This window comes from Falco biarmicus, chromosome 4, assembly GCF_023638135.1.
Source record: "Falco biarmicus isolate bFalBia1 chromosome 4, bFalBia1.pri, whole genome shotgun sequence".
Classification (NCBI taxonomy): Eukaryota; Metazoa; Chordata; class Aves; order Falconiformes; family Falconidae; genus Falco; species Falco biarmicus.
Genome location: NC_079291.1, coordinates 32,540,744 through 32,566,697, shown reverse-complemented (window position 1 = coordinate 32,566,697; position 25,954 = coordinate 32,540,744). Strand labels below are relative to the sequence as shown.

Below are 25,954 nucleotides of genomic sequence, written 5' to 3'. Positions count from 1 at the left end.
AAAGTTACGGGGTTTTTTCCACCTCCAGCAACACAACCACCAAAGGTTTGCTGCCTTACCTAGTCAAGAGACTGCAAAGAGGGAAACACTAATGATTTGGCTTCTCTTCAGCTCATATAGCTTTTACTACAGGAGGAGCATCTCCTCAGAGAATGAGAGCCCTTCACCATGCCCTGTGCTGGCAGGAGAAGCAGCAAGCCCTGCACTCCAGGTTTATCACTCTGCCCCACTTGGCATCTCCATCCTTCCTTCCACTTCAACCCGTAGAAGGAGGCAGGACACTGTCTCTCTCCTTAAGGAACCAGAGATTTACTCCATCACAGAAAGACTTTCCTTTCCGAGTTTGGGATGTGAAATGTAGAGCGTGAAACCTTGACTTGGGGACACCTATTTTAGCACTTACTAACTAACCCATCTTTTCCCCACTAAAAACTGGTTTTAGAAAACACCTCAGTGATCAGACTAAGGGGGGAAAAAAGCATGACTTCATACTGGTGATCTATTATAGACCTGCTAGCCAGAGAAGTGGTAAGACATACAGAACAAATAGATAAGCTCAGATGCAAACAAAGCTATATGACTTGCTGTGCAACCTGTGACACATCCCTGCATCTCTTTGCTGTGCTAGGCTGACAGAAACTCAAAGGAAAAATAGCACACGCATCCTCCACAACCCCAAAGGTAATTACTCCATCTCCCACACCTTTCAACTCCTGTCACGGTGTCATTTCTCCCTCAGTGCCCCACTGCCAGGCTGCCTCCCACCTCCTCTGCAGATGCTGGAAGTGGGATCACTCCATGGATTTAAAGCATGGGTCCTGCTCCGCTGCACTTTCAGACCAAAACTGACATTCTGGTTTTCCTGATAAGCATTCAGGGAGACAAGGCTGCAACTAGACAGTCCATTTCTGTTTCCGTCCTCCCTTCACTCATCCGATTTTTTTCCATCATAGATCTCTTACCTTCCAATCATTTCTTCTGAGCATACAACCACACAAAGACAAGCCATGTCTTCAGTCTCAGATGATTTAGAACAAGGTTATTTAACTACTAAATCATCTCCACTTAAGATTTCAGAGAAGATACAAGAACATGAGAGGTCTGTTAAAAAAAGTCATCACACACAACCTACAAAACACAAAATAAAAATCAGTTATTTATCAATTCACATTGATTTTGGAATCAGACATGGCTGACATGCAACTAAGAGGTAGACATGACAATCTCAGTTTCTCCTAAAAGTCAATCATTAATCTTACAATTTCATCAGGTGATTGCAGGGCCGCTACACCATACAAGACAGAATGCAGAAACACAGAATAGTATTGATCTTCATCAACAGGTGAAATGAAGTCTTAAAATCCTAAATATAAGCTCTCTTCTATTAGAACAAAGACATAGCTGAAGAGTTTTCTTTTTCTTTCTTGCTTTTTTTCCTAGAAAGACTTGGAACACTTGAATGGAAGAAATGGGCAGCTTAACTCTTGACATGTCCACTGTGCACTCACTAACCAGCTCCAAGGCTCACATGCACAGATGTCCTGTGCATTTGCATAAATTTCAATACTATTCAGCATTACTTTATACTTACTTTGTACACAAATTTATCAGAGCACCACATGGCAATCAGTCCTGTCCATGTGGGACATTAGTGACTACACATGTGGTGCAAAGGACATACCTGCCATACTGCAGACAGACACAAACACAACTCTCAAGCCTAAAGCACACTCAGCTAATTATTTCAGCTCAATACATGTGCTTAAACTAGAAACACAGATTAGGAAGCAACAGTTTCCTAGCTGGGAAATAAAATAGGCTCAGGTACTTTGTTCTTCATACTTTATATCACATATTTTGAGAATTAATGAGAATTGAATAAAATTTACACTATTATTGGTATTCTGGTAGAAATGTTCCACAACAGTATTCCGCTTCTGTTTTAGAAGTAATGAAAATAAAAAACACAGTTTAGTCTCACTCTTTGATGAATTAGCACCAAGGGCTGAGTAAACGTTTGATCAAGAAATGTCCAAAACCATAAACTAATAAGATGCTTTCATTACTATCATCTTTATAGTATGGCTTGAAGTCTTGTATTTATTTGCCTGGGCAATTGGTCGGCGGTCTATCTAGTTATTTGTATAGAGGAATGTGCATTTTTCAAAACCAATTAGGTTTAGAGAGTAAACCAAGACAAACAAGATTTATTAGATTATATCTAGATCTAGATTAAATCAAGGTCTAAAAACACTTTGCTTCAATTAGACATGCCAGGTAACATTATTCTTCTGTTGTGAAAAACATTTCATGGCTACAACAAGAAGAGTAGTAGATTTTAATAAACTTCAGGTACACCCAATGGAAGCCACAGTGTGATCCGTTTATATTCTGAAACAAGAATTAATAAAAAGCTGCGTTTATTGTTAAATAGTACAGATGTATTGAAAAGTTTATGCCTACACTAACATGTAAGGCACTAAAGACAACACAGTACTGATTAAATACAATTCAGTAGAGCTTTTGTATTATCTAATAATTTTCTTTCAATTACATGTTATTAGAAATTAAAACATGTGCAGGAAGGGAAGGGGGACAAAATATTAAAAAAAATAACATGTAATGTTAATAATACTTATTAGTTCAGTGCTGCTAGTACAACATTCAATAATTGCCCAGTTTTCCATTACTTTAAAAAATTTTACTCATGCTAAATTGTGCTATGTTTTGAACTGATATGTCAACATACGCTAAGCAAAACAAAATGAACAAAAAAAAGTAAACCACAGCAATTTAAACTGAAAAAAAAAAAACCACAAAAAAACCAAAAAAAACAACAAAAAACAACCACCACACAACCAAAAAAACTGCTACATCTTCTCTCCTATAGATGGCTGTTGCCTAATAACAACTTTTGTTTCAGATCTTCAAAGTCAAGCAGAGCTTTTCCGGGACAGCATGCCCTAATTAAATTCATTTGCAGTGGCCCATTTTTAAAGATTCAAATTAAACAATTTTTTTTGGTAGTTGAATGACAGTTTCTAAATTCATTTATTATGCAAGAATAATTCTCCATGGACAGTAACTGAAATTTCTGTAAAACTGTATTAACAAACACTGAAATATAACTTATACTTCTTAATTTCAGCTATATATGAGGTCTGCAAAACCTTTCTGCTCCTGAGTGACAACAGAGTGGCAATGCCTCAGTTTCATAGGACAGGATCCTTCCTTGAAAGGTTTCCCTAGCTGAATTCCAGCCATGGTCAGGAGTGAACAAAAGTACTCTTTTTCCAGACTACAATATACTACAACACTTCCTTACTTTTTTCTCTTTGTGACCTTCAAGGAAACCATACTATGGTTTACTGGCTGACAGTGATAGAGAAGAGTTTAGTAAAATCCCTTTTTGCAAGCCTTTGAAAGAATTTAGCCTGGATGAGGTATGCATTAAAAATTAATAAAAAAAAAGTTAACAAAAAAACAACAACCAAATCTAAGTCCCATCTGGAAAGAGTTAAAATATTGAAAACAGGCTGCAGCATCATTTCTGAAGTAACAGCGGTGTTCTTGCTGGTGATGTGCATTTAACAGTTGTGAGTCTACAAATGATAGGTTCAATATCCCGGTCACAACTTGGGAATTCAAAATTTATGAGGAGCCATTTTGCTGAGTATTTAAGTACTACAAATTTTTTTTTTTTTGGCTTGTATTTAGGTTTTATCAAAAATACTTCAGTTACAACATTCTTTCAGCTTTTTGGCAATCATGGGAAACCTTAAGACTCAACAATACTAACTGTGAAAATCCCTGTAAGATTTCATACCAATTCAGAGTTTTACACCTTTGATTAAAGCAAAAAAAGGAGAGAAACTGAGTATGTTAAAAGATTTAACAATAAAATCTAAACTAAGCTAAAACTGAAAGGCTTTCAGTCATTAAAAAGGCATAATTTTACGTTGTTAATTACTTAGGAGACAACCTGAGAGTCAAGGCAAGCAGAATTTGGGTCTAAACACAGAGTATTATAGCCTTAAAAGTGATACCAGTAAGATGGCAAAATGAATTTTATACTCCAATTCATATTTCAGCAAGAAACACACACAGCTTAAGTGGTTTGTGGTGTATGAATGATTTATAGTGCATGAAACAGTGCTGGAGATTATAAAAACAACTGTGAAAATGAGACTAAAAATAAAACCTTTGAATGACAAGGATGGTACTCTCTCTTGCATATTGTCAGTCAAAAAGAAATAATATCCACAACTACCTGTGATTTCTGATACAACTTTCAACTTAACTTCTTTTATGATCAAATTGGAATACTTACCTTAAAACACTCTGTGGTAGCAAAGACCTCAAATGAAGCCCACATTTCCTGGCACTCATTTTTTATAACAGCCTGCTCTCAAATTCTTACATACCTTCATTCTCACGTTCCTTCCTGACAAACTGATAGAATTTATTTTTGTAACTTGCGGGACTATATGGAAGACAATGCAACGAACAATTAAGTGTTAACAGGGCTCTCTGAGACTTTCAAAGGTGTTTCGCAAACATGTAAGGGTTTTTATCTGTTTTGTTGCCATTTGTTAAGGGGAAGAAGCCTCACACGTTCTGACAGTTGATCAACAAAACACGCTTTTGAGGGCTCTGCCTCAATACTAGTTTGTCACTTATACCTAGCAGAGAAAGGGCTTTTCTTTTCAAAGGACAAAGCCCGAACCCCCTTGAGTGTTTCCACCAGGGATCCAGAGTCATCTCAACAGAAATACCCTGAAAGCCACCTTGTGCAAGAGACCTCACTTCTGGAGCAGCTGCCTCCCACATGGCTCCCATCAGTGGTACCACACGGGCAGCCAGGACCACATCCCCCAGGCCGCACCACCGCTAACACCTGCTCTGGCCAGCCCCTCCCAGGGTCTGCTCTGGAATGACTTACCGTAAGACACACAGTGCCACGTCTTGGACTTTGCAAGTTTGGGGTGAAAAATGTTGATAGGTACTGCTGCGTGAACAGCTCGCTCAGTTCTCATGATTTTGTGAAAAAAATCATTTTCCCAAATGTGTCAGTAATATAATGAAAATATCCACAGGATTTTGACTAGAACATATAGAAGCTATAACACATCACAGATCACCCTTTTTAAAATAAAAAGTACATTTTAAAGAAATCCACCTCATCTACGATGAGCTAATCTAGGAAACATTTGTATTGCTGTGACATTTCTTCGCAATCAAAATCATTTCTGTAGTCGTGTTGATCTCAGGGCCAGGAGCTGTCTGCTCTGATCAACTCAAAGGGAATCTGCAGAGCAGATCCTAAAACACTTCAATGTTATGCTCTTTCTTTCCACATTGCACTTTTTACCAGAACCCAATTTACTAACACGGTTAGACTTCAGAAAAAAAATAAATAAATCATAGCTCAATTTACATTGAATAAAATAACCAAAAATCTATTTGAGTCAAGTTTCACTAGACAAAAAAAAAAAACAAAAACAAAACCACACAGAAAAAAAAACCACACCCAAAACACAAACCAGGAATTCCAGGAATTGTTAAGGCTATGGCTGATGGCTGAAACTATCCTGGCTAGTCTGGTCATGGAAGCAGCTTTCAGAAATTCGCATGGTCTGTTCATGCTCTTGTAGTTACGTGAGAAGGATTACCTAAGTCACCAAGCGATGAGTTCAGACTTAAAAACTTTGTACCTTTTGATGTTTTTTTTTCAACACAAAAGGCTGAAGTGTTCAAAATCTATTTCTCCTGTATATTAAGGAAGTAGAATGATGTATCACTGTTTCACAGTGATAATTATGGTTTATTTATTAAAAAAAACAGGTTATTAAATAACAACTACTGGAAGGAATATTTTAAAGTCTTCAGAAGCAGAAAGCATGTATCCCAAAGTATTAAAATATGCTGACATTGGTCCCTGGGCCTCCAATGTTGCCATAACAACGGTATGGTCCAAGAGATTCCAAAGTTACACAATGCAAAAAGAGAAAGCTAATGGTACTTTTAAAACAAAACCAACCAACCAACAAGGATAGCAGACAGATTTATACTTAGTGTGACACTGATTCTGCAAGTATCACAGAAAGGTCAACAAAGTAAAAAAACCAATATCCCTAATGCCAATAACTGTGGGTTTGACTGTGATTAAACAATCTCATTAGAGTAATGAAAAAAAGTGTTAACAAATGTATTTGGGTTTTTTTGAAGAAAACAAATCATGTATAACACATACTAAAATAGATTAAGAACTGATTAAATGATAAGTGAAACAACTTCAGACATGGAATTGGTAAACAACACTGCTGGACTGTTTTTTTCGTGGAGGCAATGATTTTCTTTAGTTTTAACAGGAAGCAACAGACCCTTTTGGTCTTGGCCTCTTCTCAACCTTCCAGAGTCCAAAAGTGAACAGAAAGTAATTGCTACTAGTAATTTATAATATTTATGAATGATGAAGAAGTGGCTTAATTGTAAATAGTGACAGGGATTGATCAAGTGCCAGCCTAAAGTGCTCTGCCTAAGCTGTGTGGCATCAGTTTTATCATGGATTTGAAAAGGCAAAAAACAATCCCAAGCCTTACAGATCCATTCTCTCCTAGTCTTCCTCCTATCAAACACCAATAACTGTTTACTAATGCTAATGTTTTGGTGTGAACATCTGTTCAAACAAAATAGATATTAGTTATTAAATTTGCATTGAGTACTAAATATGAGAGGAAAATTCCTCAAAAGGAGACAAGTTCAAACCCACATATCTACCCTGTAGAACTAATGCACAATCTCTTTGTTACGAATACGAAATAGTGTTCTTCCCCCAGATACACAAAGAACCAATTCACAAACAACTAAAGAGATTCCAGGGGAAAACTAAGCACCGCTTGGCTGTCAGCGCTTAGTGTGTTTTGAAAGCACAAAGAAAAGAAGTGCCTCTAGAGCGTCCAAGAATGCAGACTTTATCTCATGCCAAATCTAGTCAAAAGCATTAGATACAGTGGATCTAGATCTCATAAACATTCAATTTTTTTATCCCTACGTTTGCATAACCACCACTAAGTATTAAGACTGATTGTATCATTAAAGGCGACTTCAAGGGCTCAGCAGAAGTCTATCTCTAGCAAGGTCAATGAGTTCATCCCAGCACATTAAATCCATCTACTCTGTAGTTTCCCACTTTGTGGGAAAGGCTTTCCAAACACTAAGAGTTCACTTGCTCCTTACTCCCCATTGAAAGTCATAATCTCACGCAACATCAAAACTACCTGCAGCAGAGGCAGAAGTGTCAGAGACCTGAGATTTCAGGATTTAAAGCCCTGACCAGAGCAGCCTGGTTCCTAAAAGATCCTGTCTTCCTAATAGTTCATATAGCATACATAATAACAGGGTGAAATTTTAACGGAGAGATTAAAATAGTTTGAAAACAGTTTGTTCCACTTACTCTTTTTCTTAGTAGCACAGCATGACAGTGTGCAGCTAATGCTCTGTGACAGGTTGTGCCCAGCAGAAATCCCTCCCAGGAAGAGAGGCCTGATGGCCTATTTCTCCTTATGACAAATTTTAAGCAAATTAAACTGATAACCATATCTTGAAAAACAATCCTAAGGACAGCATTGCTGATAGGACCCCCAGAGGGACACAGTCCATGCTAGCAGACCAACATGACAAGGCACAGGCGGTGTGGTACTGCAGAGGGACGTGATGTGGATTGCAGGCACCAGGGACCAGGCGATGCGGGAGTCAGCCACCGCTCCCGAGGGATACAGGATGTCAATTAAACGGCAGCGAGATCTCTGCCAGCCAGAGGTGTGTAGGCAGCCCCGAAGGGTCCTGGTTCCCCACCTCAGGCAGCTGCAGGGAGGCCAGACCACACGTCATGTCACTGCTTTTCACCTCTGGGTGCTCAACGAGCAGACTTATCTTGTGAGTTTCAAGCTGTGAGTGACAGCTGGTATGAAAGCTTTCAGAGGTGTGTCTGCACTGCTCAGGTGACCCCAAGCTTTAACAGAGCTGCCGGTCTGGTCACCACTGGACCTCTTGAAACCACAGCAAGGGTCCCTGTCCCAGCTCCCAGTTCTGCCCTGCAGCAACAGGGGAATGATGCTGGAGGAGATCAGGGCTTTCTGAAACCTGTCTCTTGAGTAATGTGCTCCCACCAGAAACTTCCCGTCGTGCTGCAAGCAACAAGGCAAAAAAAATGCTAAAATCAAGAGGTTACGATGAAGAGCAACCAAGAAAGTAAAGCATTTTTCACAGCAAGGGGCTGAAGAGGGACCAGTGGCACAATGTTGGCCTCTGTGAGATGCCAGGCATGGACCAATTTGGCAAACTTGACACAGAATACTTAACTTGAAGTCAGCTAATCATAGGAGATAAGAAAATGCTAGAACAGAATTAAAGTTCAGCAGTTTTTAATCCTATTTTGTATTAAAGCCAGAGTAAACCTGTAGCAAGACCAGTCTACTAGCTCAAAGTAGTTCAGGTCTCATCTAGAGTTTAAGTGCTCAGCGCGTTCTGTACAACTTCTGGTTGGTTTAAAGTTAAGGCAGATGTTAATCTCATCCACTAAGCACCACAAGGAACCTTTAAGGATATGCCACATCGTATCTTCAAATAGTGTGTCCATTTTTATAAGTCCAGAAGAAGCAGGAGTACACAGGAAAGCAAGCCTGTTTCAGTGGACATAGTGTATAATGCAGGAAAACAACCACCTCTTGCAGAAAAACACCCATCCATACAATAAAACTATGCCTGTTTTCTTTTTTGTCTTGGAAATTAAAATGCTAGATTTTCTTCTTACAAGCTCCAGTTCAATGCAATTCAATAAATACTAAATTATTAATCATGGCTTTAGTTTTTAATTAACTCAGATGATAAATACTCAAAGACTCTTTCATGTCTCCATCTTAATTATTTTGATTATTTCTAACACCAACAAGCATAAAGTATTCTCAGATAAGTCAGATTCCAGGACAAGGAGAGCAACAAAAGCTCATATGAATTTCTCTACTTTTCCCAGCAATTTTGCACTCAGAAGGGAGCTATAGAGAAAATGGCATCATGAGGAATACAGGCAACATTTCTAGCTTAGTCTTGGCTCCTTCTGAGGCCACTGGTATGAAATGGCACTAACCTCAGCCCCCTCAGGCTTTTGAATTTGCCTACAAGAGTTTTTCATCCTGTGCTGCCCAGACAAAAGCCAATTAACTGACAGCAAACCAAGAAGCTCAAGTCTTCATAGCTGACAGGCGAGATCAAATCAAATAAAGGTACCATCTACATGTATTCCTACTGTTATTAAAAATCTTCAGACTAATTCCTGCCATCGCTGTTTGAACTGGAATTCAGATAAAAGCACTCACATCCAGTAAATGGAACCATTTCAGGAAATATGCAAACATTTGGTTCTTCTCCTAACAAGAAACAACTTTTCTCAGTTTGAAAACAAAGCACAATAATTTAATGAGCCTAAGCAATGCTTTCCAGTTCATTCTTTTTAAAATGAAATGCAGATGTACCCTAGTTCAACATTAATTATAATCAATATCACACAGTAGGTCACAGCAAGTAAATACTGGGCATTTAAGAAGCATCTAAAAAAACAACAAATGAGCAAACCCAAAAAGCAAAGCAACAAACACAGAATAATAAAAAACCCAAACCAACAAAAAAAAAGAACCAAACAAGAGAAACCCACTTAAACCCTATTTCTCATCTTCAACAGCTTCCTACTGGAAGCACTGCAGTGCAGGGCTGACTGGGTGACATTGACTCAATCTCACATAAGTCTGTTCACATGCAATTACATTATAAAATAAAAGTGCTATCCAGATTTCCAACACATTTTTAAAAACTCTTCTAGCTTACTTAAATGGGGAGGTCATTGTTTTCCTTCAGATTTATTTATTGTTAACATAGCCTCTCAGCTGGAAAAAAATGGTTTGATCCTTTCCAGTTTGTTTGGAGAATCTGATATTCCTTAAAAGTGTTGTTCAGATGCAGCTGAACTCTTTACCGAAGTTTACACAGCAAACAGAGGCTATTTGTTGCACTCAACCGTGAGGAAAACAACAAACAAGAATATCCTTACCCACCACAGACTAAGAGCCATAAATTGATAACGTGGAACAACATCCAAACATACAACTACCAAGGAGTAACCACACAAAATGCCAAAACAGCCCTCTGAAATTCTGAGAGACTCACGTATGACGTAAAGCAGTATTAGTACTGCACACAGACAATAAGCCATCTCTCTCAAACTAAGTACTTAAAATCATAAAACTTCATAGCCCATGAACAATTTTGACCTGGGTCTAATCCTCACCTTCACTGCAAGCCTACGGACAGCATGCTGCACCCAGAAAATCCCTGCTGCTTTGCTATATAAAAACAGAGTACACAGGACCTTTTACACACAGGGTACACACTTCCCTTTACCCCCAGGCGAGGATTCACAAAGGGTGTGTAGAGCATCCCACAAGACATACCCACACGCTTACGAATGCGTTTCAATGGCAGTGTTTGCACCTGTGATGAATGCACACATACACATCCTGCTTCTCCGTATGCAACTGTTGTACCACAGGGAGCTGCTTCAAGAAGGTATGAACATAATTGGTATTTCCTTCAATAAATCTTCTCAAGATATAATAGCAATTGCAGAGAGAGCAACGAGAGCTGGGTGCAATGGAGAAGGCATGAATTTTACCAAGTTATGCAAACTGGGTTTCAATTACATTTTCCAGTTGTGGAAGTTCTCTAACAGACAAGTATTTCCAAAAACTTAAAAAATTGCAGTGAAACTGTTCATAAACAATTGTTCTACCCCGCTGAAGCAGAGGTTAAAACCACAGAGCCAGAGCCTTACAAATTTTAAACATTATAAAATTAAACGTACTCCAGGGCCCTCCAAAAAAACCCCGTCTCCAGGTGAAGTTGCATTGCAGGTTTTGTTCAGGTGGATATGGGACTAATAAAAACTAGTTTTGATGCCTGTCACTAGTTTTAAGCATCTCAGTAAAAATCTCAGATTCGGTGACTCCAGAAGGAACTCTCATATATCAAATATATAAACTATCTGTATATAGATTTATATATACACTTTTACTCATAAGTCAAGAAAAGGTAACCGTTCAAAAAGTGACAGTGAATAGTGATAGTGACCTGCTAATAATTCAGAATGGTCAAAGCTGCAAAAGGATCTCACAACCACAAGTGTGGAAGTTGAATTACAAATGAAAATCACTGCCTATAAATGTAAACTAATGCGTTAAAAAAATACACACACACCCCCAAACACATATAAACAGAGATGGGCTCTACACCAGCTTATACAAACGACATTTTAGGGTCATCAAGGATGCTGTCTGAAAATGTCATCTTGACATCTAGCAGCAGATAAAAATCTATTCGTTTTGGCAACAGAACACAGTGGGAGGAGGCTTAATGGGAAAGATTTAGATAGAAAACCAAGAACCATTATATTGTGACTTCATAAAAACACATAGCTCCCTGGTAGCTCAAATTCTGGTTGCCGTTTACTCCATCACAAGAAGAACTTGAAAGGACATAGGGCATAGCAGCATGGCTGCTCAGAGATTAAACAGTGACTTTTATAACAAATTTTTCATCATGGAAGAGAGATGCATACAGGCTGGCTAGAACAGAGGTCCCTAAAATCAAAGGGTATGAAAGAGAAACTGAGGCTCACAAACTAGAGGTCATTTAATAAAATGATTGACAATTTTCAAATGAAAGGAAGAGTTATTTTACAGATGCTTTACAGTTTTGTGGAATTCATTGTCACAACATACTCCGAAGGTCAAATGCTACAAAGGAGGAATATAGAAGGTAGGAAAGCATAAATCATTAAACATGATGATCACGTAGAGATCTGGGCTTGGAATACATCAAACTGCTGACTAGCAGAAGCCAATAGTGTCTTCCAAGCAAAAGATCGCTTTATGCTACCTTCGTTTCTTACACTCTTAAGTATCAATTATTTGCTAGTGTTGAAAATTTTCAACTTCACTGTGATCCTGTAGAGATACTCTTGTAATTTCCTTTCTCTTCTCAAACATTTCTAATGGAAAAAAATATTTAGATTTTATGTTCTAGTAACTTTAGCATAGTATGTACAGTGTATTATTTACATTAATGTCTATATATATAGTTACTGCCAATAATCTAACCAACAAACAGCAGTAAACAGCAAACATTAAAATCTCCTTTCTTTTGACAAAAAAAAAGTTATCATTTTTTCAAGGTATCAAGAACTGAAGGAATTTTCTTTGTAATGTATCAAGAACTGAAAGTGTGTGGGGGGGAAGCATGTCCAGTAAGCTATTTAGAAGTTACTAAAATAGTCATTGAACTTGTCAAGGTTAAAAAAAAAAGTCTCCCCATGTTATGACTGCTGCTATTTGTTTTTCCATATTTTAATGTACGCAGTATACTGAATTCAGCAATGCATTTAACTGCATTTGTACATAAATTGAGGACTTAGCTAAGAGGAAGATGACACTACTCAAGGTTTTGTTTCCATTGACTCAGAATGGCATTTCTGATGAATAAGAAATTGCAAACAGGAAAATAAAACCATAATGGGCCATGCAGATTTCTACAGCAGGTACAGGGTATATATATCTAGGGTTAAACCTAAGTCATGCCACAAGAAAATGCAAAAGGTTTGTACACATCAATGAAATCCTGAAGTCTCCAAATGTTAGCACGTGAATCCTTGCAGAAGCCTCAGCACTATCCAAAGTTCACAGCTGAGCTCCTTTTAAAGTGATGAACATTTTTATTTTCTAAATGGCTTTAAGGAGGATTTTTTTTAAATTGTAATATAGATATCAAACAAAAAAAATACCTTAAATCATTACCCACATGACTATTTATTAGGAACTGGTCACACTGTACATGTTTGTGTACTTTAAACTGCAGCCTAGTCCCTTCTACTATTTACATCCTTCAGCGTTCAAGCTTGTGTCCCTGCCCAGTCTTAAATACCAAAAGCATTTAAGCTTATACACTTAGTTAAGAGAACCCATGGCAGCAGGCAAGTAGAAGAATGTGTTTCACATATTGAAGACTGTCAACTTATGCTCTTATTGAGCCTTGCCACACATTATTTTCTACTGGGGAACCATTCTTCAGAAATACTACATAGGTAACTAATGACTGTCAGCTTAAAAATTGTTAACTTATTTACTAACAGATGTCTTTTTAGATTATTAATTTCTTTTGGAAGCCTATAAAGGCTTATAACAAGACTAGTTAAATAAACGTTTTAGCTGTGACCTCAGGCAGAATTTGTTCTAAACAGCACCCTTTGGCTGATGAAGCCTGAAATCAGAACCTCAGTTCTTGGTACTGTAACCCTCTTTTAGAGTACACGAAGGAATTTTCTACTCATTAGCATACTTGCTAATGAATGAGAAAAAAAATTCCTTTGTTCATAAGAAAAGCAAATAAAAGTGACAGAAGTTAATTGCTAAAATGCTTCACAAGACTATTTTACCCAGTCATTTTTCCTACACCACATGCACTGAATGGCAAATGCCTGCCAGGCTTAAGCTGTGGTTCAGTCCATATAATGACATTACGTTAGGAAACTGCTTATAGGGCTAACCACAAGATTATACAGAACAAACTTGAGACAAAAAAAATCACAGAAGTTAACAAAAAGATTCTAATTACTTCAGTTGAATAGCTTGATTTTACTTCTACATGATTACAGTAAGTGTTCAGTCTTCATTGTACTTTTTATTTAGAAGTAGGACAAAAAGTAATAGAAAAAGGCCTCTTTTATCAGTAGCACTTCTATGACAAGTTATGCTTTAAGCATAAACAAGGAGCTGTGGCACTCAGATGGGAGGCATCTAATGTTACTTCTTCCCATGAGTAAACCTTCTTCTCTGATACAACAAATTCATAGCAGAAAGTTGATTTTAGCAGAACTGTGTAAAACACTTCCTCTTTCCCCCAAATAAGTTTGCTTCTAATGATTCTGCCAGTTGACCAAGCAGCTAGGTCACCAAAATTGCTGCCATCATCACAAAGAGCTAAGATGCTATCTTCATGTCTTAACAAGCTTCTTTCTGAAATCAGGAGAAAAAAAAAGATAATCCCAAGTTTTGCTAAAAACTTTCACTGGGCAGGGAAAACTGTACCTGAAAAAAAACACTAAACTTCTGTAACACAAAACTACATTTGTTATAAGCCAAAAATCACAGTTACTTGGAAAATGTTTTCCTAGTAGAAAGCACTGCAATGTAACGCATTAGAAATGGTCTAATGGGTCCAAGAGGACCCCATCTAATGAAACTCTTTGCATTCTCTTTGCTATCAGTTGATCAGATCAAGCCATCACTTTCTGTGTCCTGGGTGACTTCTACACCCACTTTCCTCCTTTTTAAAATGGACCTTGTACATGCTCACAGGAAACTTGTTAAGCCTGACTAGATCAGCACGTGAAACACTGAATTACAACAAAATACTAGCATCAGTCAGTGCCAAAATCCCAAGAATCACTTTCCTTTTTGATCATAAGAGGCTCTCACACACAGGAAAAACAGAGGACAGGCCATCCTTTTATGCAGAGAACTTAGCAAAAGAAGAGCTGTTGTGAAAGGGCTGGAGAAGTTCAGAGAGGACAAAAACCTAGATCAGCTAAACAAAAACTTCAGTAACTCAGGGCAAATAGCACTTCTCTCACAAACTTTTTTTGTGTTCTGGCAACCACCTTTCCACTTCGGAAAAGTAGAGTCATGGCAGTAGTTAAAACAGCAACACAGCAAGCCACACTACTTACAGGCACCCCCAATGCCACACTTTTACTAACGCTATTCACGGCTTTTTTCCCTAAAAAAGAATAGACTGAAATTTCTGTAAAGTTTTCAGACTCCAAGTCAGACAATTTGAGTATTCTATGATGAATAATTAATACCCCAAGAGGCAGAAGATCTCGATTGTAAACTTTTTTCTGAGAAACTGTAGCATACTAACAAGGCTGGAATCAGAGGTCAATCAAAACACTCCTGGGGAGGCTTGTGATACCAATGCAAGCAGCAGCACTTTGCAACACAGTATCAGTGCTATAACAATCTTCTCGTTTTTTAAAAGCACAATAGTTTTACTTCGAAAGTGCTCAATTCCATTGCTGAAAAGCAACAAAGTGTTAAAAATTATAAGGCACATATTCAGACATATCATCCTTCAGACATGTGCCTGACAATGCAATTTGAGCCTCTGCTCTCATACAGGTAACATTATAACTAACTTCACTTAGTGGCCAAGACTGGCTGATGAAGAAATAAAACAGTTTCTAACTCAGATGCACATTGAATATATGAGTTGTTAGAATAGGATTAGATCAGTGTTCAAACTCCATGCACAGAAAAAAAGTTTACTAAGCTTGGTTTTTCCTTCAGCCTAGTTTCTGAAGTCCCAGTTCAAAAATGTAGGTCAAGTTTCATCCAGTCCAAACTTTCTCAAAGTCAGCTTGCACAGTGCAAGCCTGACCCATTTTGCATGGGCCATTCAAAACTAAATAATTAAATTAATCAGGTGGCTGCATCATTTTTCATCATACATTTTTTCTGCATTAAAGGTCTTATTTATGAAAAATATTAGCGTTTGAATTCCATACTCTGAAGAGCAGACTGTTGTAAAGAACTCGCATCTTGAGGCTGATTAGTTAGCTCAAGGTGAATTAGTTCTTTCTGTGTTTTATTTAATAATACCTAAGTAAACAAGTGGTAATATAATGGTTGAGCACAACAGAATATTTTTTTTTCTGACCACAACGCATTAGTTCCATTGAAGAAGAAAAATAAATCAGAAAAATAATGTTACTATTATAATATTATTACTGTACTGCTTCCTTCTTTTGGGAAGCTGAAGAAAGACAACTCCAAATTTAGTAGCTTCTTTTATGAGCATTTGAAATAGAGGAATGGGAAGCATTGTGGACAAACTTCTTCTAATTAATAAAACTGACCTAAATACTACCCTATGTGTGTATGTCAATTGGAAAATATTCTTGCAAATTTCACCTAAATTTTTTTCAGTAAGAAAAATATTTCTACACTAGAAGTCACATTTTCTGAGGCACTTTTAAAAATAGATTCTTTCTGATTATTAAATGATTTTATTCTGAAAAGCATGAAAAGCAGTTATCAGAATTTTATTTTTTTTTTGGCTGAACCTGTCTTAAAGCCATAGCAACTGTATTACTTTCTGTGCAGCAAAAGTTGGCATATATTAGTCCTCTTTCTAAAAATTCCTGGTAATACATTTCAAAGTGTTATTTCAGGCACAAATAGGGTGAATTTTTTTAATATACATACCACAGATTTTCTCTGAGGATAATCTTTATGAGAAATTCAGGATAAGCCCACTAAGAAGAGCTGCTCAGGTAAAAGGACTTTCATAGCCTGAGAATTACTATCTACAGTCTTGGCACTTGGATTTCTCAGAATACAAACTAATGCTCTATCTGTGATGTAGCTAATTATTAATAGTTAAATATCTTTAAAATGAAGCATTTTTGAAGATCTCTTCCAACATCAATAACTTGCATGTATTTAAGGCTTTCATTTTCAAGGAAAATGCTAAAGGTCCCTGAATCTGCTACACATGTGTATGTATATATAAACATCCATTTGTATTCAAATACATCATTAAGATTATAAACATGTGTCCATTAAATACAATTGCATGATTATCAGATTAACTAGAGTTTTTGAGACTTTCATATATAAGGCTGGATGACAGGCCAAAGTATAATCACAGGCATCAATGGAATTCACCAATCAATAGTGGAGAATATCATCCAGTGCCCTCTGCAGAAAAAGTTTTATCAGAAGACAACCTTTGTGCAGAAGATAAATAGAATAACCTTCATTTATTTTGATAGGTTCTGAAAATATGAAAAGAAAGCAAGATATCTTTTACAGAGGAATCTTGGATAAAATACTGTTTGTGCTATTAAACTTTATACAGAATAGACATTTCAGTCAAGTCAGATTTTCAGACTTATTTCTGTTGAAAACTCTCAGCCAAGATCTTCAAAACTTCCAGCAGGTTATTTTTAAATTATGTACCCAGGCCAGAGACTTTAATCAGGCAAAACAAAACAAAACAGAAGTCTATTTGAAAAATAAAACGTTCTGTCCAAACATTTCTTATTTAGCAAGCAGCACTAGTTCACCTTCAGCGAAATTGATTATGCTTGCTATGCAATATTTGAAGGGTACCTTGTATTGTAATTTACCTCTTCCACTTCTCTATACATGTACTTCTCCAACTGCGCAGATTGAATTTGACTTAAACATCTAAGAAAGGGAGTAAAGACAGAAAACAATTTACCATTTAAAAAAAATGTATTTCTAAACATAGATTAACCTTTTCCTCAACACCAGCTCATGACTTCAAGCAGGGAGGACAAAATCCTACCACCACTGAAGCAAAAGGAACTTTAACACTGTCTACAAGAAGGCTGGATATCTTCTGTCAAAATAAAGATGTAACAAATTTAACTTATTACTCATTTAAATTACTAATCTTTTATCAGGTTGTGCTTGCTTTTTTTTTTTTTTTTTTTTGGCACTACAGTTAAGTAAAAGATTATTTTTCCATAATTACTATAAAGGCCTTCCACAACCTAACATTTGCAGTATCTTCTGTATTGCATCCTATTTCCAAGTGTAATGACCCTCAAAATCCAAGATTGATTTTGGCTTTACTCTGATCAATACTAATCTCCAAGATATATTAGACTTTGCTTTGACTTAAACAAAAAGGTCATTATATGTACATTAGTCAATCTCCAAAAAATTTATTAAAGTTTATTAAAGTGATTTCTGAGACCACAAAAAGTGTATTGCTACAACCATTTCTGTCTGGGATTTCCATCCATCATTCTTAGTAAGATTTACATGCAACTGATAATTCACATAATCTCATAGTCACTGTAGTGGATTTATCAAAATGTCTTGACCTGTCCTCTATTATTTTAAGATTAATATTTTTGTATGTATCTAATGGGAGGAACACCACCATCTTATACAGTTACTGGACTATTGGAATCCATTCTTATCCATATTAAAGTCAATGGGAGAATACATCTCCCCTTCAGTGACAGAACAGAACTCTTAAAGACTGGGCAAAGAGCCTAAAATACTACATTTAAGTCTCCCAGTAAGCACATTGGAAGAAGCTTTTTCAATCAAAGGACTCTGGCCAGCACATTTCTGAAAGAAGAATCACAGCACCCAGAAGCATATTTATATAAAGCTCATTTTTGAAAAATACAGATTTCTGATTAGTTTTTTAATGATATTGACTAGTTTCAAAATAGGACTATAAAACTTATACATGCATTAAAGTAGGTGATAACATTATTGCAAAATTCTTGCTGACTGATCTGGGGTAGTCTCCTCATCACTTTTATCCTCCTTCCTCAAACACACACACACTGTCTCAAGCTTAGCAAAAAAACACTAAGAAAAGAGAAAGAGCAATAAATATTTGATTTTAAAATTATGAATTATAATTACTAAGTTCATTTAATGCCTTTTTTGTTCATGTTACCATATGTAATTTTGCCTCCCTATGACATTACAGTTTTCAATAAAACTATTTGCACTTCAGATAGATAACACAATTTCCTCTTTGCATAGTAAAGACCCCATATTGTAAAGTATTTGAGGCAATAATCATGTGTTACTCTCTCCCTCAGGCAATTTATCCTAAATTAAATAATTCTACAACCTAGCTGAAATTTTATAAGGCAAAAGTAATACTAAACACTCCATGAAATTTCTATCCAGAAGTCTTAACATAATAAAAAACAATATAACATTCATCATATACTACTTTTTTTTGTATGTTACCCATAGATAATTAAATACAATACTGATAGACCTTATGTACTTACAAGTTTGACACATCAACAGCATTTGCTTAAAAATTCAACTTTAAACTTTGCCTTAACTCTGGAGATGCAGATCCTAAAAGACACAGGAGTAGGCAGAGTAAATTGATTAGTAACTGCACAGGAAAAGAGGCTGCTTAAAAAAAAAAAAAAAAGCCTAAAAAAGCAGCTAGTAATCAAAAGTGAGGACATAAAAAGCCAGAGAGGAAAAAAATAGTTTTGTAAGCATAGTGACATATTTCCAAAACACCATCCAAGTTCCCTAACAATGGCTTAAACATGTCTTTCATGGCCAGAGTGTAGATGTCCACGCTTCAAACTCAAACTGTCTGATGCCTTTTGGATCTCCACTTCTGTAAATCTACAGCCACCAGTGAACTTCTAATGCACCAGAGGTGAGCACGGGACTAGTATCACTTATCCTGCTCCATTTGAAATCTACAACATTTAAAATTACCCATGTAGAGTATCCCTCTACTGCATAAAATTGTATTAGAAGTAAACTCATTTCTACCCAGAAAGACAAACAACTAGCCCCAAAAAATACAGGTTACCCAAGTATCCGCCAAGTGACAGAGTAGTATTTCCCAAACATTGCCATCCTGACCTTTACCAGAGAAAGTACAGCACATCCTCTTCGACAGTTGCTAATGGCTTAATCCAAAAGACATCTCTAAGGAACAACCGAGAGCTAAACAGAAGCCTGTGCCATTATCTGAAATGCGAGTAGTTCCGCTGAAGATGCTGGCAGGCCACATAAAAGAAAAACGACATTTTTTTTATGCACTACACAAAGACAGAGAGAGCGAGAAACAAAGATTCCCTAAACTAAAGCTCTTCTAAACTTGTCTTTCCTTTTCTTTTAAAATTCTCTGTCATTGTTAGCACAGTTTCAGCTCCACAAACTGCTGCGGACACTTCCCTTGCTGCCCTTGATATTTTAGGGTGAAAGAAGAATGTCTAAAAATGTCTAATTTGCCCACTTTTTTTCATTTTTTTTTTTCATGAAAGGGCTATGATTGAAAACCATTTTGAATATTACGTGTTTTCAGGGGAAATTTGTAAGAGCCTATCAGGCCACACAGAGGGGGAGCCAGTCCTAAGCACAGACTGAGGAATAAGAGAGTGGGGGAGCTTAATCTCCCACTTCAGGCAGCCTGAAGGGCTGCTGAAGGAAGGGCAAAAGAAACAAGAATAGCGAGACAGGCTGCACACAATGCGGCTTTAGCCTTCTAAGGCACAGACAAGCAGCTTAAACCTGACGCAGAAGAGAAGTCACTCGAGAGGGGTTAAACGTTGGCAGGTGCCAAAAAAGAACGGAGGGTTTCTGAAGCTGTGTTTTAAACATACTGGCATGTTGTGTGGCATGACGGTTAAGGCTTTGACAGAAGCTAAATGCAACCATTTCCCTGTGACCATACCACTGCTAAACACATAATCCCTCCTGGAAAACAGAAAAACTCCTTCTCAAAACTTCTGCAGTATTTCCCCACCACTTTTTCTCCTGCCACTGGGTGTTTCAGAACCCATGTATTCTGGGCTGTCTGAATTTCTGCAAGAAAATTTTGTCAGGGGTAGTAGATACTCAGTTGTTCTCATACCAGCAATGTCCCTCATCACAAGGTTCTGCTTCCTTTCTGTTGATCGCTTTCTGAGTTTGCGGGGTCCATATCTTACATAGCTTTCATTTCACATGGTCAAACAACCAAGGATCTCCTTTACCTCTCCACGACAAGGCAGGCTCAGACCATCCTGTTAGCTCTTCTCAGCACCTGGTCCAATTTCTGTTATTTTGTCTTGAAGATGAGTGATCAGAACATTTCATCTCATTGTAAGTTACTATGGAGGTGACACTAGTATTTTCATTAGATCTTTCAGAACCCTCTCAGGCATCATAAGGTTAGATTTTGGGTTTTACATTGCTACATTATATTGTCAGTCTGGGTGAATATTTCCTTTACTTACTCCCTAAGTTTCTATCAGAGAACAAATCTTATATATGTTATATACTCAGAGAACAAGTCTTATATATGTTATATACTCATATAGGAATATGGGGACTAATTAATTAATTACAACATCATCGCAAGGCTTCCACTTCATCAACTTGTGATATCAACATTTTTGCCAAATATACAACATAGGAGAAAAGCACAACTGTGGAGAGACTTGGTTTTCATTCTCGTATTTCAAGAAAGCTGCTATACATCCACACACCACCAGTCAACCATCTGAAAGTTAAAGTGGATTCTCAAATTTTACAACAGTGATTTTCAATCTGTAATATGCAAATTACTTCCAAGAGGTCTAATATACATACTGAAGAAAAATGGCCCTACGAACAGCAAGTTTTTAAAGGGAAATTGATTCCACTGGGAAATTGTTACTGGTCTGCAAACTGAAACAAATTTGAGAACCCCTTCTGATATACCTTTCATGGGGTAGTTTGAGGACAGGGCACAGTTCTGACAAGCACTCTATGCTTATGAGTAAAATTATGTAAAATTAGCAGTTCAAAGAAGACATTGAACATAGCCCAGGAATAGTTCTACTTCTGGAAGAAAGAGTAACTTTTACATCAGACCGCTCCAGAATAGCAGACTGAAACCTGTGACGTATGTGCATATTAGCATTCTAGTTCATCTTTTCCTGCATCTCCTTCACCACACATTTATTCCTGGCTGCAAACCCTGGCAGGTAAAAGACACAAGCACATGAGAAAATAAATGAAGAAGCAATTTTTTTCCCATATTATTAAAGAAACAAATCCCAGAATATCCCTTATATTATCTACACATTGTCTTTTCATTCTAATGAAAGAGCTGGATAAGAATTAATGTAATACAGTTTTGCAACTGTTAAAAACACTTTCTTTTTCTGATTACATTCTGAATACATTTTGGATACATTGATTAACTCTTGATTAACCATGATAAACCAGGGACTTGCACCTTTAGAATTTAAAGCGGTCAGGGAGAAATAAATGACAAGGCATTTCACTCCACTCACATTGACCGAGTAGTTACCAAAGGAACTGCTAAGAATGGAAGGCATGGGATTTGGCTGCTTCAGCTGAATGCATTAATTCAATAAGACTTTTAGTATCAAGTACAAACTAATCATTAAAACTACCCCTTCCCCCTCCAACCACTTTAATGTTTGAACATAATCCAAATAAAAACGTTGCTGTTCTCATGTGGATTTGAAGGGGGACCTAACAGAGCCAATCCTACTTCCCTCCCCCCCCTCTTATAGCCAGCTGTGACAAATATAGTATGTACAGCCGCAGTACTATATGGTACACTGACATGATATATAGCCTGTAGAATTACTGTCAGAATATCATCACTTTGTCAGCTTCCCTCTACTGCCTCTTGCCATAAAATGCACAAGATGGGAAGATAAATGTGGATCCAAGTGCCTAACCATAGCTGGAATGTCTGGTATTTTTTATTGCCCAGTAAAACAAATTATAAAATACCAGGAATAAAGTGATAGTTGTTAAAGAAGCCCTACATTCCTTACTTTACAAAGACAAGTCGTTGACAATATTAAGCTGTTCCCAGGACAAAAAATCTGAGTAAAGTAGATCAAGTGCCATCTCACCAGAAAACTTGTATTACTCCGGAGTAGGGCCATAAAAAACAATGGAAGTTCTGATAACTTCAGGTAAGAAAAAGAAACATCTCCACAGTCCTGCTGAACCTAAAGTCAGAACAGGTCTAACAAAATTAACCAGTCACATAAATCTTGATTTTAAAAAAAGGTCTTGAATTATTATGTAATATTATACCAATGGCCTTAACAGAAGCCAAGGCATTCCAAAATAAAGCCAATACTGTGGCCAAAACAGTAACACATCATGGACAACGTGTATCTGAAACAATCACTTGCTCCCAAAGCACAGCACGTTGTTCTCAAGCAACTTTGGTTAACATTCATCTCCCACTGTCTTCCAGGTGCCCTCCAAGAGACCTCTCAGAAAAAAAGAACAGAGGCTTTCTCAGCAGGATCTCTGGAAAAAGAGGACTGAAGTTAGGAAAGGACAAGATAGGTCCTGTGACCTATACATGTGTTGAATAATTTTCATATGTTATCCTACAAACATTAAAACTAAAGGATGACCTGGTCAGTTTTTTGGAAGTGAACATTCTTAATGAAGTACCAGAGTCTCTTAAAACAACTTTGTCCAGTACAGCTCCACCAAACTTAATGCTGATTCATAAACTGCTAAATGTAGCCACGTCAGAATTTTAACTCACAAGTAAGCATGCCAACCTCAGCGTGACACATGAAATAGTGCATACTACCCCATCCCTAACCCAGAACTATTGTTTTCAGTTTCCATAATAGCACAGATTTACATTTCACTGAAGTTATTAAAACACCAGCAGTTGTATTTAACTTTATGCCAACCCATTTACTAAAAGAGTGATTTTTGTAATTACACCTTTATTGTCTACTTCCCTTTTGGTTGTTTAAGAGTGCTCCCCAGAGGAACTATCAACGTGCGGGATACAAGCCTGTCCCCATCCCCTCTGCTCTGTTGCCACACGCCTCTTGACTGCTAGGGCAGCATCAGCTCCTCCCGCCCCGTTACCGAACACCCTATAGCCATGTATGTACCAGCCCCGAGCGCTCCCAGGCACCCAGCTGCGCTTCTGCTGGAACACACCGGGAACGGCTACAGCCCAACTCCTGGAACACACCGGGCGCGGCTACAGCCCAACTCCTGGAACACGCACAAACTAACCCGACAAACGAGATTTTTTTTCCCCGAATGCCTCTGAAGCACAGCAAGCCCTTGCTTACCCAGCAGCTTGCCCGTTCCGCTCCTGACCCGCCGGCTCAGCCTGGCAGACCCTCCCGACGGCTGCTCTGCGCCCGGGGCTTCTTCGCTTTCCGCAGGCACGGCTGCACGCCGCGGGTCGGCTCTGCGCCCCCGGCCCCCGAGAGCGCAACCCCAGCGCAGGAGCCGCTTGTGACACGGTTACACTGCGAAACAGCCACAGAGACCCCGAGCCTGCGCCCAGCCGGGCGCCCGCCCGCCCGCGCACCGCACGGCGGTGGCAGCCCGCAGGACCTCCGGCACAAGCCAGCTCCCGGCCCCCCGCGCCAAGACGGGGCTGCCCGGGGACCCGCGCTTTGGCCTCACACCGGGCGCTGGGTCGCGGGTTAACCGAGCCGAGCGGGGGGGAGAGGGCGAAGCGGGGTCGCAGGTGAAAGCCCGGCCCCGAGCCGCCCGCCCGCAACTTCCCACCGCAGCGCCCGGGGCGGCTCCGCGCCCCCCGCCCCGGCCCAGCGCGCCCCGCCCCGGGCAGACGGCCGGGGCCGCCCGCACTCACCGCGCCGCTGCCCGCCGGGACGCGCAGCGCCTCCCTCCTGCGGCGGGCGCAGCCCAGCGCCCCGCGCCGCCCCCCGCCCCCGCGGGCGGCCGCCCGCCCCCCCGGCATCACGCGGCCGCCCGGCCGCCCCTCCCCAGGAGCCAGCGGCTCCATCCGCAATGCAGCTGCGGCCGCCCTCTCCTCCTCCGCCTCCTCCTCCCGCCCGGCCCGGCCCGGCCCGGCCCGGCCCGGCACCTGCCCGCGGCCCGAGCTCACCCGCTGCAGCGCGCCCGGCCGGAGCGGGGTCTGGGAGCTCCTGCTGCCCCTCAGGGGTGCGAAACCAGGAGGAGAGATGGGAGAGGAGGAGGGAAAACAACAACAACAAAAAAAAAGCCGCAAAGGGTGTTATTTCCAAAAGGACTTTTGCGGGCTGCATCTACCCTCGAACCTATTACTGCGGCGGACTCCTGGGACAGGGCGAGATTAATTGCTCTGTGTTATGAAGAAAATGATAGATGCCATTAATCAGGGAAGCTGTAAATCATCCACGTTTGTAGATGGAATCCAGAGATTAGCTGGGACAGATGGCAGGCAAACACAGTGCTTTCCAGGGCTGGCATAACAACTGCTGGAATTATTAAACAGCCGATGACAGAATCTCATACATTTTCTTAAAGACAAGTGTTTCTTAGGAAGATGAATATTCACTTCATATTATGAAAGAGGGTTTCCAATCCCTGTTACATTTCCCTTTCTAAGTAATGAAAGTATTGGCTGTTCCTTCCTGGATGTCAGGAACTTCAAACTTGAAAAAGAAACAGGACTTTTCACACAGATACCTTCCAGGCGCGGATAAGAAGCACAGCCAGGCAAACTACACAAGTACCCAAATCACTGCTTTAATGCTCTTTGTGACAAAAACAGGCACAGTGGTGTGTTGATAGATCTGTCCTAGTATCTCCAGTAGATTTATCTTTACATGCAGTAACTACTACAGCCATTTTTTTTTTTCAGGTTTTCATGAAATTTGATGAATGCAGTGAATCAATGCCACTTTTATTCACTACCCCTAAAAGAACATTAAATTCTGTGGAATCTAAATATTCCAAGTGGATGGAAGACCTTTTTTTCATTAGTTTGCCCTGATTTTTTTCACGTAGCAAAAATGTTCTGTGGTACAATCAACTTCAATCAATCTTTCATGATATCACATTGATTGATATGTCAAATGCTTGTCTAAATGTAAGCTTACCACCAATATCTGACTGAGTAATTGTGAGCTTGATTGCGTGTCCTGCAATAATGTGATCAACCCGCAGCAATATCCAGAATTTTGCAGAAACCTGCTCTATAAATTCAATAAGAACATCTATTCTATCATGTAAAAGGGACCACAGTCCAAAACTTGGAGCTTTATGTAAACTGTTTACCATGTTAACCAGTTTAATTTTCATTATTGAAAACATCTTTAAGGAAATTTCATGTTATTTATTTTTATTAGATTGAAGAAAAGCTATGTACAAAATATCAAAAGTGTCTTATCTTTGTTTTTAACGTAGTCTCAGCATTTGGATTTACTGAGCACTGTACGCTGAGGCATCTTAAAATTGCTTCAGTATCTGATGCAGAAGCAGTCTTGCACACAAATATCAACTTTCCTAACTTTGGTGCA

At 38.8% G+C, this 25,954-nt stretch overlaps 1 protein-coding gene across 1 annotated transcript in view; it reads right to left on the bottom strand.

Moving 5' to 3' along the window:
- LOC130147211 (translation initiation factor IF-2-like) overlaps window positions 1-25,715 on the bottom strand; it is an 82,735-nt gene extending 57,020 nt beyond the window's left edge. Inside the window, exons 1-2 of the mRNA XM_056334035.1 lie at window positions 25,549-25,715; window positions 23,771-24,340 (exon numbers count right to left, since the gene is read on the bottom strand). Coding sequence (XP_056190010.1) covers window positions 23,771-24,340; window positions 25,549-25,715 — 737 coding nt within the window. The remainder of the gene's footprint in view (window positions 1-23,770; window positions 24,341-25,548) is intronic.
- Window positions 25,716-25,954: the final 239 nt, after the last annotated feature.